This window comes from Meles meles, chromosome X (genome assembly GCF_922984935.1).
Source record: "Meles meles chromosome X, mMelMel3.1 paternal haplotype, whole genome shotgun sequence".
Lineage (NCBI taxonomy): Eukaryota > Metazoa > Chordata > Mammalia > Carnivora > Mustelidae > Meles > Meles meles.
Genome location: NC_060087.1, coordinates 54,422,382 through 54,442,509, shown reverse-complemented (window position 1 = coordinate 54,442,509; position 20,128 = coordinate 54,422,382). Strand labels below are relative to the sequence as shown.

Genomic DNA, 20,128 nt, shown 5'->3' with positions numbered 1-20,128 from the left:
AACATAGCAGTGGATTGTTGAAAAAGTAAAATCCTACAATTTCCAGCTACGGAAGAGAACCTAGAGATCACCCAGTTTAAGCTGCTAGCTGTACAGATGTGAAAACCAGATTTTCCAATCCAACTTTAAATAGTTCAATATTTCCTCTGTAGACTTGCTTCAGTGTCCACAGTGTTTTTCTGGGTCTGGTGCTGATTCATGGCAATAACAACATACTTACAAACGCATTCTCGGTACACAGGACAATTACATGCCTCCCCTGTCCGCTAAAGGGCGCAAAGCGAAATTCCTTGCAGTTTAGACATCTTTCTTCCGGTCTGGGACAGAAGCACGTTAGCAACCAGGAAATTAGCGGAACCTTGAAGCTGAACACTTGGTGCCCGCACGGTTGCTTTGAGAAAAGAACACTTCCGGCTAAGGAGGCCTAGCCTCCCATTTGTGATTCGGTCGGCTCCCCGTTCTCGCGTTCTGATTTGCCACGCTAATTTAGGAAGGCGGGCTTGCGTCGGGGTCACGCTCTCCCATTGGCTGCTGGCACAGCGGCGGTTAGGAGTGAAGGTAGCACGTTGAACTGAAAGCTGTGGGGAGTGCTGCGACAGAAGGCCGGCGGTGGAGTCCAGTGTCTGGTGGGAATCCGGGTGCAGCCAGGTGTAGGTCTCCTGGGTATGGATCGTGTGTGGAGTGCGTGGTGCGGGAAGTGCGTCAAAGAGAAAGGGTCGTCGCCACTTTGGGCCCAGCGCATCGTGGTCGCTTGGCTCAGTAGGGCCGAGTGGGATCAGGTGACGGTGTATCTGTTTTGTGATGACCATAAATTGCAGCGGTACGCCCTGAACCGCATCACCGTGTGGAGAAGTAGGTAAGGCTGCCGGCTCAGCCGTCCTGCTTGCGTGCTGGTGGCGTCTCATCTCTTTCTTTTTAGTATTCCTTTTACAAAGCCCAAGTCTGCAATCTTTGAAATGCCTAAGGTCCTTAAGAGTGTTTTGGGCGTTGCCCCGTTTTCCAAGATCCTGGGGGAAAGTCACAGCCAAGCTTTTGTACTAATCCCGAGTACGGAAAGGAAGGCGGTATGCTTCAACCACCTTCTTGTTAAATCTTCGAGCTTTAACCCTTACCTTCTTCTGTCTTGGGGAAGGTGCCAAAAGGACCGGAGACCGAGTCAGGGCTTAAGGAGTAGGTTTACACCCTAGGGTGGATTTCTGAGTGGAATTGGGCCGGGAGCGGGGGCGGTGCTTGCTAGCAAAACCGTGTTTGGATGGGGAACCACGGTCCAATTGGTAAGATTGAGTTGGGAGCAAAGGATGAAGTCTTCTCCAGGTGAATGAATTAAAGGTTTTAGAGTGAAAGAAAGGGGTGTGTTCATGTTTAATTGTTGGTTGATTGCCTAGCAGTTAGGTGTCCTTTGTAAACCCTAGCCAGCATCTCACACCCTGTATACAATTGGATTGTGTACAATTACAGTACCTACCCTTCCTACTTTTATTGATTTGTGTCTTGTCATGCAGTCTTGAGCCAGTTATGTAATTGGAATAATTTACAATGATCTAGGTTTTGAGGTGGTGGGTGGACCAGGGTAAGGGACCTTTATGATGGTGGTGGACTGTGGCTCTTTAGGTTAGGCAACGAACTACCCCTGGCAGTGGCTTCTACTGCTGACCTGGTACGCTGTAAGCTCATGGATGTAGCTGGTGGCTTGGGCCCTGATGAACTTAGACTGCTCTATGGCATGGCGTTGGTCAGGTAAGGCTTGCATGGGTAGAGGTGAGGGTGGGTTGAGGGATGGGGGTAGCAACTTGATTAGCAAAGCTTGGCTTTAGGTGCTACCTGAAGCAAAGCGCCCCATATGCCCCTCTGTATGGGTCATCCTGTGATTGTTTGACATGACAGCTTTTGGTACCCCATGTCAATACACATTCCTTTTTTTCCCCCTGAGAACCTTCTGTCTTCCATTTTTCTTCTCTTTCTAGAATGTGGGGTGGGGGTAATTTACACCAAGTAGTCTCAGTGAATCACCTCCAGCTTTGATAATTTGATTTTTTTTTTTTCTTCCCCTTTAACTCTTTTACCCAGAACTTTTCTGAGTGGTCTGAGGTCCTTGGCCATGATTCAGTGTAGATTTTTCAACCCTCCTCCCATCCATATCTAGTTCCCCCTTCTGTCCTTGAACACTGAAAGATTGCTGAGTTGATGTGGACACTGAGTTCCTGATTAACAAAATGATATAGAGTGGTTCTAGCTATTTCATACACATCAGAAAAAAGACTGTCACTGAATTTTCTCATCTGTCAAAATCTCATTTCATACTGTTTACTTGGTGTGCCTTGAGGCCCTCCCTAGCTCTTCTTACCTTCTCCATCATTTAGGTGGGCTTTAGATATTATTTGATATAGGTAATCTTTTGTTTTAGCATTTATAACATGATATAGCACAGTACATTTTATTCTGTCATGATTATTTATCCTAGACTGACCTCTTCAAGTCCAGAGCAGTGTCTTCCTCATCTGTATGGCTTAAGTGCAGGGCAGACATCCCTGTGCTGGCTGATACCAATCATAAGAAGAGGACAGAACAGTTAGTGGAAAGTTGTAGAAACTCTGGGTGTCCGTAACTTAGCAAGATGTTTTGAAGCCCCACTGGTTTGAGTAAAACAGTTCCTTGGGCTATACCACTTATTTCTTCCTTGACCCCAGGTTTGTGAATCTTATCTCAGAGAGGAAAACAAAGTTTGTCAAGCTCCCTCTCAAGTTCCTGGCTCAGGAGGTATGTATGACAAAATGGCCTTGTTCAATTCTCCTTCCCCTGGAGGGCTCACTAAATGGGTCATGGGGTGATACGGGCGCACAGTCAGACTAGCTCATCCCCCCACTACCAGCCAAGCCCAGAAAGAACCCCAGAGCCTCAGCCTCCAGCTTGAAAGAAGCAGAATTTCTCCCTTGCTCATGGCTGCTATCTTCAGTGGCGTGGCTTGTCCAGCTTTTTGGGAGTGGGTCAGTAAAGCTGAGGCACTGGAATGCTACACTGGGTGAGGACAGGAAAGAGGTAACAGTCACAGCACTTGCCTTCTGGGATCTGACAGCCTGAGGGAAGAGACAAGCTCAGCTGAGCAGCATGAAAATGCCTGACATTCCTGCCCTGAGTGAGTATGTGAGATGTGTAGAAGCCCAGAGGGCAGGCAGGTTCTCAGCCATCAAGAGAAGCTTCCTGGAAAAGGGTGTGGGAGGAAGGAAGGAAGGATAAAGGATACCCAGGGATTGGGACTCGTAGGGCAGAGAGAGGCTGGAGGTGATTGTGAATGCTCTTTCACAGGAATCTTTGTTCAAAGAGGGTGGTTGGTGTTAGAGGAGGTAGCTATCTTTTCTGATTTTCCAGATCACCTCCCAGAGCAGTGGAAGGAATAAGGAGACCATGTTTCTAATCTTGGCTCTGCCATTAAGACTGGAACCTCCTTAGGACCTCAGTATTTTTTAATCTATAAAATGTGGGGAGGCCAGGGTAATTCATCTCTTTGGCCCTTTCCAGCTTTAATATTTTCCAATTTCTGTACTCACACCCTCCCTCACAATCAGATAAACATTCCGGATTGGATTGTTGAACTTCGCCATGAGTTGACCCACAAGAAAATGCCCCATATAAATGACTGCCGCAGAGGTGAGTTTTCAGGGAGCATACCTATCACAGTTAAGCCCAGGGGCCTGGGCTGGGTGACACTGTGGGGAGAGGGAGGAGGATCTCTAACTGGTGTCAGAGCCAGAACTACAGTGAGGCAAGTGAGGCACTTGTCTTGGGCACAAACTTTAAGGGGGTGTCAGAAGCTCAATAATCAGAATAAATAACATTCTGAGGTGGAAAAACCCACAATAACAAAATGCCAAAATTTTAAAGACAGGATTATTGGTGATTTCTCCTTTTGCTTCAGACTCCAGTACGGCTTGGGAGCACACTGTTCTGATCCTGTTTTGATGTCTTGATTACTATGCTTTTTGGCATCCCCTTAAATTTCATACCTAGAGAAGTGAATGGGGAGCAGGTTGAGTGTCATGACAGACAGGGATTCTTTAGACACCCCATCCCAACTGATTCAGCCTAGTCCCTTCATGTTGGGGAAGCTGAGATATAGATAAGGGAAAAGACTTGGCCAGTGCCCTGTAACTATCTAGTGGGCCTGGGTCCGTCTTCTTCACTTGCCAGCTCTTGGTTATTTTTGGCATTCCATCTCTAATACTAGTATTAGTTTCTTGTGAAAGGTGCTGATGAGCAGAAGAAAGCAAAGAATAGGGAGATAACCCAGAGCAAGAGGGGCTACTTCTAGGTATTTGAGATTTGTGCCTTCTTGGAGCCAACCATCTTCCCTCAGGTCTTCCCATAATGCTTATAAGAGGAGGCTAGGGGCCTGCTAGGAGCTTGTTTGCTTGTGGCTACTCCAATGACACTGCCTTCCTTTTTCCTCTCCTTTAGGCTGTTACTTTGTTCTGGATTGGCTCCAGAAGACCTACTGGTGCCGCCAGCTGGAGAACAGCCTGAGAGAAACCTGGGAGCTGGAGGAGGATAGGGAAGAGACAGATGAAGAAGACCAAGAGGAAGATAAAAATATCGTAGTTGACAACATCACAGAACAGAAACCAGAGCCTAAGGATAAAGGAAAAGGTGCAGAACTGGATATCAGAGTTGATGGAGACAGTGAAGGCAACAAAGAGGTTGATTCACATTTGAAAAAGGCTCTGAGACGTAAAGAGCTATATGGTAGGTGTCCTTGGGTCGGCTGGGGGGCATAGAGGGGCCTCTGAGTCTGTAAGACTGAGACTTATGGTTAATACTGGTTATTTTCCTGGCTTAGCAATTCCTCTGGGGTTGTGGTGAGTTTTAGCTTAAAACAGTTACCGTCACAAACCGTTTCCCTTGAACCCTGTGAAGTAGGAGAGGGAAGAATTCTAGTTCCCAATTTACAACTTAAGAAATGAAATGAGAAGGGCTCAGAATCCCATAAGGAGCAGAGGGCCGGGCTGCCCTATGTGTTTCCATATTGTATTTTCAGAAAGAGCCCGAGAACTGCTGGTCTCATACGAAGAGGAGCAGTTTAAGGTAAGAAAGTGCCCTTGATTTTGTGTGTTTTCATTTGCCCAGCCATTTCTTCCCTCTTGCCAGCTTCCTGAGAGAAGTCCTGAGAAGGACTTTGAAAGAAAAGTGGCAGAGCTTGAGGGGACTTCTCGGAAAGAGAGGGGGAATCTAGGAAGGAGACAAGAGAAGCAGAATCCAGTTGGCTGATCCTCCACACTGATGGAAGAGAGCAGATGATGGAAGTCTGGATAATCTGCCCCACTGGGTGGTAGGGAACAACTGGGCATAGGTGGTTGCATAGTCCTGCAATACTGCAGCTGATAAGCAGATGGCACCCAGGAACTTTTCCTAGATCAGGTGAGCTTGAGGGGTGCTATTTTAGCAGGAAGGGAGGTAGCCTAGAAACCATTCGGCTTGGCTCTTCCTTTTCACAGATGAAGAAATAAATTGAAACCACAGATGAGTGAAGGGACTAGCCCCAGGTCACATACAATCAGTGATAGAACCGGAGTTAGAATATCTGTCCTGAGTCCCTTTCTTCCATAACCCATTGCTATTCCTCATTCTTGGGCCCAAGGGTCTCTGGCCCAATTCCAACAAAATGTCCTCATTGGACATCTCAGTATTGGAGTATCTGGTGGTTGTGAGCCACAGGGAATTCAGGGTGGGGAGGGAGGAGGAAGAAGAGAAGAAGGTCTGGCGTTCCGAGGTCAGGATGTTTTAGAATGTGGGCTCAGTAGGGAAGTTGTGGGTCCACCCCTGCATGCCCTGCCTATCCCATGAAGGGAAGTGCTGAGAGGTCCTATGGGAAGGGATCCTTGAAGGGTGGAAGAGGGTTGCTTGGTTGAATCAGGGTTCTGATGGTAATTTCTTTGCTGGCAGGTGCTGGAGAAATTTAGACATTTACCTCAGGCTGTTAAAGCATGGAACAACCTGTCTCCACCTGTAGAATGCATCCTGGCAGAGCTTAAAGGCATTACATGTGAGAACAGGTGTGTAACTAGGTAATTAGGGGCTCTCTACCAGCCTCACTGAAATAGGCTTCCATATCCCAGCTTGTCAACCTTTGCTGTAAGGAAATCTTACGGATAGTCCCGATCCCCTATTAGATGACCCAAATTCAGCCTGACCCTCTTTCCCTGGCTCTGCCAGCTGCCAGTTAGGGATTACATACTCTGAATCACTAAAATGGCCAGGGACAGGAATGTTTACTGTCATCAGTCCCATTGCCAGCTTTGTTTCTCTCTGTCTAGTGGTATGTGGAGCTCTGGTTAAGTAGGAAAAGCCCTTCATCCTTACCACTTCACTGTCTAGCCCGTGTCCAAGTTTGAGGTAAAAGATACGGTGAGCACTGCTGATTTTTGAACTGCAAGTGGGGAATAATCGTGTCTCTTGGATAGGATAATCGTGGTTGGGGAAACAAAGGAGAGGCTTCCCCAGGATCTGGCTCTTTGAAAGAGTAAGTCCCTCCCTCCTCAGTGTGGCCTTGAGCCTCCCCCCACCCTCCAAAGAATGCTCAGTTCAGTCTGGTGCAAACAGTATCTATCCATTCCTCTCCTCCTTAGCTCTTGGATCTTGCTACCCAAATTCAGCTGGAAAGGGCTTTGAGGAACCTTCCAGTAAGAACCTGTGGAGGCATTGCTAGATCCTCCAAACTAGGGAGAGGTTGGAAGGAATCTGGGATGGGGCAGAGAGTATTAGGAAGGTCTTACAGGTGACAGGGTGGGCGTGGGTAGATGTCCTACAGTGCAGGTTGGGATTGCCCCTTGGATCTTCTTCATTCCAAGGATACTACTAATTCCAAAGATGTTTTTATCAGTGTCTGCCCATCCTAGGCTTCTTGGCACCCTTCAGCAAAGGCCATCTCAGCATCTATGATAACTATCCCTGTACCTATGTTCAGTAGTGTCTGCCCGGTTATGCTTTGCAGGCAGCTGGCTGCTGTAAGTGCTCTTCGTGAATACTGACCTGAGAAGATGGGAGATGGATGAAAGGACAACTCTTTTCACCTCATACCTGGTGGAGGGAGGGATCTAAGCATGCCTCTGGACATTGAGACATCTTGGGAACTCATGTTCCCCCTCTAGGCCTGGTCAGCTAGGGATCCTCTCTTGAGGAGAACTGCTAGATCTGCAGAAAACAGCTAGCGGTTGTTGGTTTCAGTTTGAGCTACATGGGTTGAGGAATTACCCCTATAGCCTATGCTTTCAAGCCCTGTAATGTAATTCTGGGTTCTTGGGGTCCCTAGGAATAAGGGTTATATTTGCTTCTGCAGTTGAGTCCCCAAGTTTCTGCTTCTAGGATTTGAAAGGGGGTAACCGGGGAGAAGGGAGGGTAAAAGACTGGAGGACTGTCAAGAGAAGCAAAAAGAATGAGTAGTAGCTGAAGTCTAAAAGCCCTTGACCCTGTGACCCTAGGCATTACCTCCTCTGTGGGCCTGGGACCTTTATCTGTGTGTGCTTTCAGGCTTGTTCAGCCGCTACCACCATCATTATGGGCCTTAGATCAGTGTGTGCTTGGTAAATGCTTGTTCAAAACCTACTTATCCCAGTCTTTGGCCCTGCCTCTGCCCCAGAAGGCTGAGGCCTGAGATCCAACTGTCAGCAGCTTTCATTTCCCATGCTGCTTTGCTCACTTGAGCCGGAGGCATAAGCTGCCTTGGGAGTGGGTATGGGAGTAGAGGAGGGTCTTCTCTCTGCTCAGTTGACTTAATTAAGTGTCCTCTTGCTCCAGGGAGGCTGTGTTAGATGCCTTTCTGGATGATGGCTTTCTCATCCCCACATTTGAACAGTTGGCAGCTTTGCAGATAGACTATGAAGGTATGGTCCTGGGTCCTCACTTCAAAGAGTATTCTTTGTCCTGGGCAGGAATACCAGGGGTGGGCTGGGTAGCCCAGGACTGGGAGGCAAGGGATGTTTCCTGCCATTCCATAGCCTCTAGAAGCCTGTCTCAGCTGAGCAGAACAGGTAGCACCACTGTTACCCAGTTGTTGGGCTATGCTTAAGTGGCCTGGAAGTGGGTGGGCTGGGGTGGGCTGGGGTGTGGGAGAGTCTTAATGTCATTATTGTGCTGTGTTAATTGTGATTTAGCCACTTAGTGGAGAGTTAGAAGAGCGGAACTGGAAGGGCCTTGTGAGGTCATCTAGTTCAATATCCTCATGTTACAGATGGTCAGACTGAGGTCCAGAGAGGGGAAGGTACTGACCCAAAATTACACAGTGAGTTATTGACAAAGTTGAAGCTAGAACCAGAGCTTTTTTTTTTTAATACTTTGTTTTGAATCATTTTGTTGTCAGATACTAACTGGTTTCTCTCCTTGCTGTTCTGCTCCTCTCTTTCTGTTCTGTGGTGGCAACTCTGTTGTTGTTGGGTGCCCACCACGCCCTTTCCTCCCCACCTTCTCTTTGCTTTTCTTCTTTCCTCCCTCTTTTTTATTCCTTTCCTCTCTCCTCTCCCATGGGCCCCTGCCTCCCCTGTCCATCAACCTGTATCTCTCACAAACCAGAAAACGTGGACCTGAGTGACATCCTGGTGCCAAAGCCATTCTCTCAATTCTGGCAGCCTCTGCTCAGGGGCCTGCACTCCCAGACCTTCACACAGGCCCTGCTGGAGAGGTTGCTCTCTGAGCTGCCAGCCTTGGGTGACAGCGGGATCCGGCCCACCTACATCCTCAGATGGACCATTGAACTGATTGTGGCTAACACCAAGACTGGTGAGGGAGACTAGCCCTAGCCTCAGGGCCTAACACAGCCCAGGCAGAAGTATCTGCCGCTGTCCTCAGCTCTCAGCTAAAAGGCACCAGGGGGATATTTCCCTTGTTAAAGGTTTAGGCTTGTCCAGGAGGGCCCCGCAACAGCAGTGGGCAAATCTTCCACCTTTTTTTTTTTTTTTTTTTCTTTCGGAGCCAAGTAAACTGGTCTGGAATAAAAGGGCCTAAAAGTTTGAGCAAATGGGAGGTATAGTGTAGGGAGTCTGGAGGAGTAGAGGGGGACAAAGCCAAGCTTTTAAAGGGAAAAGATTGGGTGGGAGGCTTATTGGTTCCTTCTCCTCAAACCCTCTCTTCTCTCTCAGGACGGAATGCCCGCCGATTTTCTGCAAGCCAGTGGGAAGCCAGAAGGAGTTGGAGGCTATTCAACTGCTCTGCCTCCCTTGACTGGCCCCGGGTGGTTGAGTCCTGCTTGGGGTCACCTTGCTGGGCCAGTTCCCAACTCCTTCAGCTGTAAGTCTCTTGAATTCCATCTGGTAAGAGGGTGAGGCTCCATAGGCCTCAGGGACACAGCCCTAGAGTGGCAGAATTAGGCCTTTGCAAGTACTCTTGAGTCCTGTTCCCCTCCTACTAACAGATGGGAGAACTGAGATAGGGAAGGGGTAGGGAATTCTTGCCTAAGATCACACAACTTAAGACCTGGCTCAATTGAGTCTGTTTTGAGAATGGGTGAGATAATTTCCTCCTACCCCCACAGTGCTTAGCCCAGTGGCCTGTACAAAGTAAGGGCACAATAAACGATAGCTGCTGTTTATCATTGAACCCAGTCTTCTTACTCTGAGCCCTGTGCTGTCTCCTTTGTTATCTTCCCAAAGTATACCTCTCCTAGGTGCTCACCAACCTTCAGTGACATATTCTGATGAAGTCTAGGCTTCTTGGCCTGACATTCAAAGATCTTTCTGATTCTGCCCCAGCCCATCATGGTAATCGTACCTTCTGTGAGTTCCCTTTACCGAATCTACCCTGGGTGCTGTGGTCAAACTGAATATTGCACTGGTTCCTGTAAATACCCGTGGTTGTCTCCATTTCCTTTTCTCTGTCATATTCTGACCCCGAGCCACTTCCTTCATAACATGCAATTCTCTTGCTGCTTTCTGGAATAATACCCATTTTATTTGAGTGATCCATCTGACACTTTTCATCTCCTCACTGCAGTGACTTTCATTTTCTACTACGCTCTGCAGCACATTTCCATCATTCAGAGCTATTCCCCCTCTGAAACCTGACATCCCAGCATCCCACTCTGTGGCCATAACCTCTTATCCTTCCATTTCTCACCCTTGTATCCCATGATGTTAGCCCTTTGCTTGCCTCCAGACCTCCATCCCTCCATTTCCTGTCTCCCTCAACCTTGCTTCCCCTCCATCCCGTGTGTGGTTAATCACTTCAACCACTCATCATCAGGACCCTCAGCTCTGCCCATCCTTTGGCATATTTGACTTGCCAACCCCTGAGCTGGGATTGATCCTCCCCACTCTACTTCCCCCAAGTAGCTGAGCTCTGCTGGAGAAAACCACGTAGCACTGCGGACTGCTGCCACTACAGAGGTATGATTTTTAATCTTAGGCCAGGCCTCAGCTCTGCTTGTCTGGACTTTTTACTTGTTTTGTTGTTTTCTGCCCTCTTTCTCTCCTGTTTCCTGACTGTTCTAAGCCCTTACCACTCACCTCAAGCCCCCCCCGCCCCATTTTACCCTAGCAGGGCCCCCTCCACCTGAGGTCTAGCCCTCGTGAACTGATCTGCGATGACACTCAACCATCTTGCCAGTCTCAGGATGAGGTGGCCTTGCCCCACCTCAAAGCCGGCTCTTCCACCTATTCTCTGGAGCCACCTCTGCCAACGTCACTGGGTCCTCCAGCCTGTTTCTCCCTTGCTCTCCTGGCTCTTCCTCTTCATCTTATGAATGTGCCTCAGTTTTTTTCCATTTTTAAACAACAATAACATAAGTAAAATCTCCTTTGACCCTTCATTCCTGCGTTGGGTAATCAGCAGCATATCAGTCCTTTCCCCCCCACCACGGACTACCATCAGAACATCTCAAAAGAGTCTGTACTCAACAGTCTTGATTTCCTCACTACCCTTTTATTCCTCAACCTTCTGCAATTTGGCATTTAACCTCCAAATCTGCTTTGACCTCCTAATTACCAAATCTACTGAGCCCTTGTCCGTCGCTGTGTCTGCTGCATTAATGGCTGTTTACCTCTCTCTCCTTGAAGTGCTTGTGCTTTTTTCCCCAATTCCTATAAAATGCCAAGGCCCAAATCTCTTTATCTCTCCCAGGCCTCTCCCCCAAGATTTAGCCTCCTCTATTTGACTGTATGTTAGACATCTCCCTGTGGGTGGCCCACAGATACCTTACTGTGACCCAAACACTGGTCATCTTATTCTCAACCTAGTCCTAATGTGATCTTCCTCTTTTGCTCCCTACCTCACTTGGTATCACTATTTGTGCTGTTATGTTGACTCTTAAGCACTTTCCTTTGTGTTGCTATGTCTTCTTCCTGTAGTGTCTCCTTCCCTCTATCAGACAAGCTTTTTAAAGGTAAGGACTCTGTATTAGCCATCTGTGCCCTAAACCACAACACAAATCCAGATCCTAAACAGACCTCAGTAAACATTGTTGAACTAAAGTATGCTCTGCTCTGTCATTGCCAACAGTGCTCTCTTTGCTGGGAGCTCAATTTGTGCTTGGGGACTGAATGAAGTGGGAGTCTAGATGCCAAGACCCTCTTAGTCCCCTGATCCTCCATAGAGTCAGAAAGTCATTCTTGAACCCTCATAGCATTTGGGGCACAGTAGTAGTATATAAGAGAAAAAATGTAGCTTCGTAGAGAAAGGAAGCTAGGGCAAGATATCCAACAGGTGGAACTGAACCAAACAGCCAGATCTCCAGATGTGTGTGCTCTAGACTGGAAGTGATATGGATGGGTGGGAAACTGGGAGGAGAACCAAAAAGACCTGGAGGGGTCAGAAAAGCATGATAGACAGGGCATTTGAGCAATTCTGGAAGAATAAATGAAGTTTCAAAGTCTGGAAAGACCACAGCATGTGAAGGTAATGGGGGTAGGGAGTGAGAAGAGCAGCATGGAGAGGTTTGGATAGGTGGCCTTCAAGGTGCTTTCCAATCCTAAGTGCGTGCAGAGTGGAAGCTGCTGGTCTTGAAGTCTGGACCACAGAGATCTCCCAATCCAAGCATACCAGAGGGATGTGACACATGCTGGTAGTAACAGCGGCTTACTTGGGTACAATCCTTGTGCACAGATTTTGCTTTTCCCAGGTAATTGGTGAATCTAGAGTCCTAATCACCCCATTACACAGGTTGAGACATAGGATTATCCTAGGTATTGGACTGTAAGTCAGCGGTAAGTCTGCACGTCAGAGCTGGAGCCAGAATCCAGATATCCTGTCCTTACTCCTGTGCTCTTTCTCTAATGTTCCATTAGATTGCATGATTGTGAAAAGCATGTGTTATTAGGCACATAGAGAACCTGGCTTTGTTTTCCCCAGAGATACCACTGGCAGTTAACTGTCTCAGGCATGGTGCTGTGTTTTTTGTAGAAGTAATTTCCTTTGACACAGCAGTCTTTGGAGGGAAAGGATTATATCCTTATTTGATGAGAAAGACATTGAAGCACCAAGAAGTGAAGTGATTTATCCAAAAGCTACACAGTTTGTTGATGGTGGGACAAGGATTTGGGCCCAGGTTTTGTGAGTCCAAATTCACATTCTTCTACAACCTGACTTGTGACCAGACAAACCCGAGGAGAGAGATGCATTTTAGGATTCGTATGACCCCTACACCTCAGTGGTCACACTAGACAGCTTGAGATAGCAGGTGGGTAATAATAAACAGTGGTGATAACAGCATCTTGCCAGTATCAAGTGCCTGGGAATGTTTATTATTAATCATACTAATGGACCACAGTGAGCAGGAAGAGCATCTCTGGCTTTTCCTCCAAAAAGCCTGGAAACTTTCAAAGACCTTCCCTGAAGCAACAAATATCAATTCAGTTTGAATCAGTGTCCTCTTGGAATATGAAATTAGCCCTGCAGAAAGGGTCTTCCAGTAAAGTCATTAGCCCTCAGCCCCACCCCCAGTGACCAGAGACCATATGGGGCCAGAGAGACTGCTGAGCATAATGGCAACCTCCATGAATGACTCACAGTTCATTTCACAACTCAATACACCTAGAAGGAAACTATTTGTCTACTCCATCCACACCTCCAGCAATGACCAGATCCCTGGTTTTATATGAGGCTCTGCAAGAGGTGTTCATGCTCTTCCTCCCTAGGAATTCTCCTTCTTCTTGGCTCTGTGTTGCTGGTTTTGCTATTAGCACTGTCCTTCACGTGTACCCTCTCATCTTTAACTCCCCTCTGCCTGACCCATACCATCAGTCAGGAAGTCCTGCTCTCTGTGTCTTTCATAGCTTCTCTTCCCCTTGTCCCCATGGTCAGTGCCCTAGGTCAACTCTTACCAGCTCCCTGGTCTCCCTGCCTCCAGGCTGCCCCATCCAGGCCATCTTCCACATCCTCCATGTGGCCATCCTCCACACAGGCACCATGGTGATCTTCAGAAATGCAGCCATCACCTGTGCTTAGAGTCGTCAGGTGACCCCCTCTTCCTGGCACATAACACTTAACCTTTGCACACTTCTCTTCCCACGGCTCCCCAGCATAGCCCTTCACCCGGAGCCAGGGTACTCCCACCACATGCACACAGTATAGTGTGCTTACTCTTGTCTCTGCACAAAGCCCTCCCTTGATCTCTCCTTCCCTCCTTGTACTCTCTGCCTCTTCCCAGTTCCTGTAGTGCCCAAGGTCCACAGTGCTCATCTGGCTTCACTCTCACATCTCACTTTGTCTTGTCAACTGCTGGTTTCTTTTCTTTTTCCTCCGTTTCAGGCAGGACTATAATTGCTCCTGGAAAGGGATCACATTTTGTGTTCCAGGCAGAAGGAGCCCAACACACTTGGAGGCATATCTTTGGAGCTCAGAACAAATTGCTCAGCTAGGCCAGGGGAACAGAGGGTTCTGCCATTCTCATGTCCAGTCCTGTTAGCCTGTTGGTTAGTTTGTGTATTTAGTACAGACGAATAGCTATCTTTATTGCATGCCAACTCACTATGTGCCAGGCACTGTGCCAGACATTCTGTGTGAGCTTCTTCCCAACAGTGCTATAAGTCAGGTGCCGTTACTCTATTTTACTGAGAGTAGAAGTGAGCCACAGAGATGAATCATAATGCTTGCTCAGGGGCCTCAGTCCCGTTTCTGTTTGCTCTTCTGCACTGCCTTTCAGAGGCAGGTCTGGAAACTTAGAGACCAAGTTCAAACCATGGAGTGTTGGGGTATGAAGTCAGTTGAGATTTTGTATCTGTCTTACTCCATCCTTCCCTTTGCTCAGTGTCTTCAAAGCCATGGGACAGGTCTTGCCAGATGAGGAGCAGGAGAGGCTGCTGCGCATCTGTTCCATTTATACCCAGACTGGAGAGAACAGCCCAGTACAGGAGGGCTCAGAGGCCTCCCCCATCGGGAAGTCTCCTTACACACTGGACAGCCTGTATTGGAACCTCAAACCAGCTGGTTCCTTTGGAATTGAAGGAGAACCCCAGCAGCAGGAGGAACAGGGCAGCCTTAATGATCTCAAGAAAGATGAGAAGGAGGAGAAAAATCTGGAAGATCAGGTGGAGGAGGAGGAAGAGGAAAATGATGACCAGAAGTGGGAGGAGGAGGAAGAAGATGAAGATGATGAAGATGAGGAGGAGGAAGAGGTGGAGGAGGAAGATAGAATGGAGGTGGGGCCTTTATCTCCTGGGGAGGAATCTCCCACTGCTGAGAATACCAGGCTCCTGGCCCAGAAAAGAGGAGCTTTGCAGGGCTCTCCATGGCAAGTTAGCTCTGGTAAGAAACCTTATACTCATTTCCATCATACCAGTCTTCCCTCTCCAGCTGGTTCTTGAGGCTTCCCTCCACCCTAGAGAAGAGACGGAAAGTAATGGAAGGTAGCCAGTGTGAGGCAAGACTGGGAAGCAACTTGATGTGTAGATGACACCTGGGTTTCCTCCCCTTTAAAACTGTGTAAGCTTCAGGACCACAACAATTGTCACACTACTGGCTGATTCATACAGATTGCCCTCAGGGGATGGTGTGGTTGTGGGCACTGAGCAGCAAAGTGCAGAAGAGATAGCAAGGGGTGGGTGGATATATATGATTCTGCATGTGTTTTTTGCATGCAATGAATCAGGAGCAGGGAAACAGTAATGCTTTCTATGTATATGTGAATGTGAATGGAGGCTGGGTGGTGATGAGACAGGATTTTGCTGTGTATATGAGAAAGAGGGAAACCAGAGGTATTAAGTTATAAGAAGGGAAGGGAGATCAGAAAAGTGAAAGTAAAGGAGTAGTGTGGTTTTTAGGTGAGGATACAAGTTAGTGAGACAAAGCCTGGAGGGGGAAAGAGAAGATTAGGTGATAAGAAAGTGGCGCTACACAAATTTCCTTCTGAGGGATGTGTTTTCAGTGCCTTTGTTTAGGTTAGGGAACAGGAACCTTAAGCAGAGAGATCCTGAAGGAATGAACAGTTTGGTGTATATGTCAGGGTAGGGGGACGTGTGTATGTGTACACGCTGGAGGCAGGGGAAGATATAGAGAACAGCCAGTGTGATGCAATCTGAAAGAGGGAAGGAAGGCAGCTGGAATTGGGCATGGTATAGGGTGGGCATGATAGGGAACAATAGAGAGAGGGGAGGTAGCAAAGGAACTTAGGGGGAAAAGTAGAGCCTTTGCTGGAAGGGCTGGGGCATCAAGGCACTGAGTGTTAGGTGTGAGGGAGTACCTTTATGTCTGTGTGGGTTGTCAGAAGTCTCTTAGGGCAAGGAGGGCTGTGTTGGGGGCCTTTGTAGATACTGAATGGGAGCGGCATTGACATAGGCAAAATTGTATATGTGTGTGAGAGAGTAGGGCTATGAAAGAAGTCATTGTGAAGTAGACACTATGCATCTGTGCATAGATGCACACAGGATCATGTTGTGTTTTTGGAAGAAGAGGCAGGATCACTGAGACCTTTGGGAGCCAGGAGGTATCTCTGAGGAGAAGTAGCAGCAATGAGAGGTGGGGATATATGGAAAAGTGTGAGAACAGGCAGTGAGACAACCATCCAGAAGTAGCCCATCTGTGTTGTCACTGAAGGCCATGTACACAGATGTCAGTCTGGAGAGGCAGGGGCTATGATGTACACAGAGTTGGGGATATTAGTGATGGGGCAGGAGAATGGTCAGGTCAGTGACAGACATGGGGGACGTGGTCCTTGTGTATGAAGGTATTCTTACATTTATAGGGCTACACAGGACATTAAGACAGGAACAACTTCCTGTCAAAGAGTCAGGGTGGGTGGTTCTCTGGGTAACATGAAAAGCTAGTCCAGGAGTGATACTTTCCAGAATGCCAGGAGCATTATGACAAGGAGAATTTTTGGGGTACCAGGGAGATGGAGGAGGCCAGAAACTGGATCTACTTGGAGAAACTCATGAAAGCTTTACTTGAAGACATTAGATGTATTGGTATAAGTAAGGATGGGAATGAGGGTTTACTCTACTACTATGTAGAGGGTATATAAGTTATTAGACAGAGGGTAGGGAGTACCTGATATGGTTCATTCTAAAGTGGAATATCTGTTGTGGGGTGGTGGGAGAGTAGTTTATGAAAGTGGAAAGGCTAGATATTAAAGTCTTTTCTTCTCTCTTTCCATTGCTTTTTCTGTGGGCATACACATATACAGGGACTAAGACTTCCATACATTCTTATATACCTGTGAATGAAAGGTGTAGGAGGCAGGGAGTGAAACTGGGAACATTCAGTGAATGGTGGGTTCTGTCTTGTGTGTTTGTGTGTATATACTTAGGTGGCAGTGGGGAGTGAGATATACAGTAAGACATCCCTTCCCTAGATAAGGGATGTTCTTTGTGTTTACATCTGGGGGCAGTAAAACCTTGCAGGGGGGAGGGGGAGTATAATACCTCTGAGAGAGAGTCCACCCTGAGGTGGTATGTGGGTGTGTATATATGTATCTCAAGGCAAGGCCACTAAGAAATGATGTGACATCCAAACACATTGAGAGTGGGGGTTGTGTGTAGACATGCAGGAAATCTAGGTCATTCAGACACTCTGAGGTATCTGGGTTCAGGGAAAAGGTTTGGGAATTGTGGGGCATCCAGACTCTAAGGATGTGTGTGTGCGGAAATAGCAGAGCAGGTGAAAGGCTGAGGCATTGATATGGCCAGAACTGAAGAAGATGTCCTTGTCTGTATTTGTGTTGAGGGCATGTCCGGGGAGGTGGAAGAAGAGCTGCGAAGAACAAATACATTTGTAGTTGTGTGCATGGCATCTGTGGACTTGGGGTGGGTTGTGGTGGCAGGGAAGAACGGCAATAAAGAGTGAATAAGGGAGAATGGAAGGGGTGGGGAGTGCAAAGAGAGGAGCTCACGACAAATGATGCAGACAGGAATGAGGCTGGACTTGCACAGAAACCCCATGCTGAGCAGGCTAATGGAGATGGGCAGGTAGATCGCTTCTTGGCCTTTTGGGCTAAGATCAAGTGTAGGTGGGCAGGTAGACCTTCTAGGCAGGCCTGTATACCAGTTTGAGAACAAGCTAATCAGCCCACTCTTGCCTCCTCCCTTTGCTCCACAGAAGATGTACGATGGGATACCTTCCCCTTAGGCCTAATGCCAGGTCAGACTGAGGACCCAGCAGAGCTTATGCTGGAGAATTATGACACCATGTATCTTTTGGACCAGCCTGTGCTAGAGCAGCGGCTGGAACCCCCAACATGCAAGACTGGGTGAGTGCCCATGGCAGCAGGATTTCTTACCCCTTTCTCTGCCTCCTGCAGGAGGGAGGGAGGGAGGAAGGGAAGGGCCAAAGTAGGATGGGCAGGGGGCTAAATGAGTGATGTGTAAGCTCTGGTCCCTGACTGGGCCCTTGACAGGACTCCCAGTCCCTAGTTGGGGGTTGGGGTGGGCATTGAGGTAGCCATGCAGAGCTGGCTTGGCACCCTTCAGATTGCATCCAGTTTGTGTGTGTCTGTGTGAGAGAGACAGGGATGGAGACAGAAAGTGTATGTATGTGTGCACACACATTTTGGGAGGAGAGAGTTCCATAGCTTTCCTCGAATTCTCTAAAGGGTCCACCACTCCCAAAAGGTCAAGAACGGGTGCTGTAATCCAACTTCCCCATGTTCCTGAGGAGAAAACTGAGGCCCAGAAGGGGGATGGGATTTGTCCAAAGGTGCACAGAGTAATCAGTAGGCCTCCCTGCACTGCCCAGGCATCTTGCTAGCAAGGCCTGCATAGGGCTCCATGCTCTCCCTCGAAATTCGTCTCTGGATCACAGGCGTGGGAGCCCTTGGATCATCAGGGAGCCAGGAACCAAGCAGCCCTTGCTGAGGGGCTCTGCTGGTAACACAAAGGAGCCCTTCCAGAGGGCCTGTACATTCCGGAATTTGGGGCCATTGTGACCGGGAGAATCCTTTGAGTACCAGAGAGAGACCTCTGTGGGTCCCTTAAACTGAGAGTGTGTCCCTGTGCTGTCTACCCACTCCCTGGGAAATGAGCCCCTCTTCTGGCCTTTCAGGGAGAGAGCTATAGAACCCAGGGACCCCAGCAGCAGGCCAGGCCCAAGGCAGTGCTATGGATTCTGTCCTAGGCCAGGGGGCAGCAGGCCCTTGGAGAGGAGACACAGCTGGGGAAACGAGGTGGTCTGTAGTTGGGGTTGGGGCCCACATGTCTGAGAGACCTCTTCTCCCCTTGGGTAAGGCTGGCTTGACGAGCATCAGGGTATCAAGTGTGGGCAGGAGGAACTGTTAATTCCCCAAGGGAGCTGATTCTGTCCAGTCCCCACATCCCCAGTAGTAGGGAGGCTTCCTCTGCTGAAGCAGGTATGCCCATTCCTGCTCCTGGTCTCAGGTCCACCTCTGGCTTTGTGGCCAGGAACAAGTCCCTCTTCATCTCTGGGCCTCAGTTCCCTTGTCTGTAAGATGGTAGGTAAGGGGAGGGAATGGGACTAGATCATCTCTAAGGGTTTTTTCAGCTACAGTAGTGAACCATGGATCTGCCTGAGGGGAAGGATGATGGCTTTGCTCTCAGCTATCACCCTCATCTACCTGGAAGGACGTTCAGGAAGCAGGGGAAGCAAGAGTGTTCTGAACAGCGCCAGGGAGGAGAAGGGCAGTCTTCTCCCTAGAACAACCTTTTAATCCTGGGTTGGGATCTGGGCCTAGCCCTGTAGCCCAGTGCTGGCCTTGGATTCCTTATCCAACTGTTGGGGGTGGGAGGGATCCAGCCAGGGTCCTCTGGATCCCAATATCTATGGCCCTAGAAAAAGGCCTATTAAGGTGGCCACGTTCAATATCTTCCTGGGGTGGGGGGGTTACGGGCCCTCCCTCCTGCCTTGACCCAGATAGTTCTACTTTAATCTGATTTATATACTAGGGCTCTGAATAAAGTTTCATTTGAAAGTTGTGCTCCTTCCTTCCTCTTCTCAATTGTGGGGAAGGCAGAACGACCCCTGCGGCCCATCTGAAGTAGTTTCTCAGGTTTGCTCCATAGTCGCCTTCATAAAACCAGGCAGGAGGGTGGGCTCTTTCTGTAGACACACATCATTCAAGCGCCGTTAACCCTTCCAGAGCCTAAAGTTGTGTCTTTCCCTGACTGACCCCTCTCCCCTCTCTCCACAGCACCCTTGGCTTAAGCTGTGGTGTGGGCAGTGACAACTGCAGCAACAGTAGCAACAGTAGCAGCAACTTGGAGGGCCTTCTCTGGAGCCAGGGCCAACTGCATGGACTCAAAACTGGCCTGCAGCTCTTCTGACGCCCACATTGGTGCAAAGTGTTTCTTCAGCCCTGCTATGGCAACAGCCCCTTCCCTGCCCCTGTTGTCCCCCTGCTCCTGGCCACCACCAGTGCACCTGATGCTCCATGAAACAATCAGGAAACAGCCCCACTTCAGCCCTATCAGCTCAGCTTTCTGCCACAATGGAATTTTGAATGTTTTGGGTTTTTTTTAAATTTTGTTTTGAAAAACAATAAACAGGCAACTGTTAATTTGGGTGCTTGTAAGATAAAGGGGTGTGTGCTGGGGCAGACCAGTGTAGTTCTTTTTTTCTGAGGGACCCAGAGAAGATGTGATCATAACAGGACTTTTAAGCAAAAGCCTGGTCCTTTGACTCCTTGGGCCCACTGCCCCTAATTGTTTTCACCACCAAGCCCCACTCATACTTTCTTCCTGATTTGAACCATTTTCATTCCTCTCAGCTG

At 48.4% G+C, this 20,128-nt stretch overlaps 1 protein-coding gene across 3 annotated transcripts; it reads left to right on the top strand.

Annotated features, from left to right (window-relative positions):
• Positions 1–546: 546 nt before the first annotated feature.
• On the top strand, positions 547–19,908 carry LAS1L (LAS1 like ribosome biogenesis factor). Of its 3 annotated transcripts, XM_045995390.1 has the most exons (13): positions 547–856; positions 1,612–1,737; positions 2,688–2,757; positions 3,564–3,645; positions 4,453–4,737; positions 5,030–5,076; positions 5,935–6,044; positions 7,786–7,871; positions 8,557–8,763; positions 9,123–9,270; positions 14,222–14,718; positions 17,506–17,656; positions 19,550–19,907. In XM_045995390.1, exons 1-13 carry the CDS (start codon positions 666–668, stop codon positions 19,680–19,682), a joined length of 2,133 nt encoding a protein of 710 aa, XP_045851346.1. In that variant the 5' UTR covers positions 547–665; the 3' UTR covers positions 19,683–19,907. The 3 variants fall into 3 exon arrangements, with proteins under 3 accessions (XP_045851346.1, XP_045851347.1, XP_045851348.1); XM_045995391.1 differs by lacking the exon at positions 1,612–1,737 and having other exon boundaries at positions 19,550–19,908; XM_045995392.1 differs by lacking the exon at positions 8,557–8,763.
• The last annotated feature ends 220 nt before the right edge of the window (positions 19,909–20,128 follow it).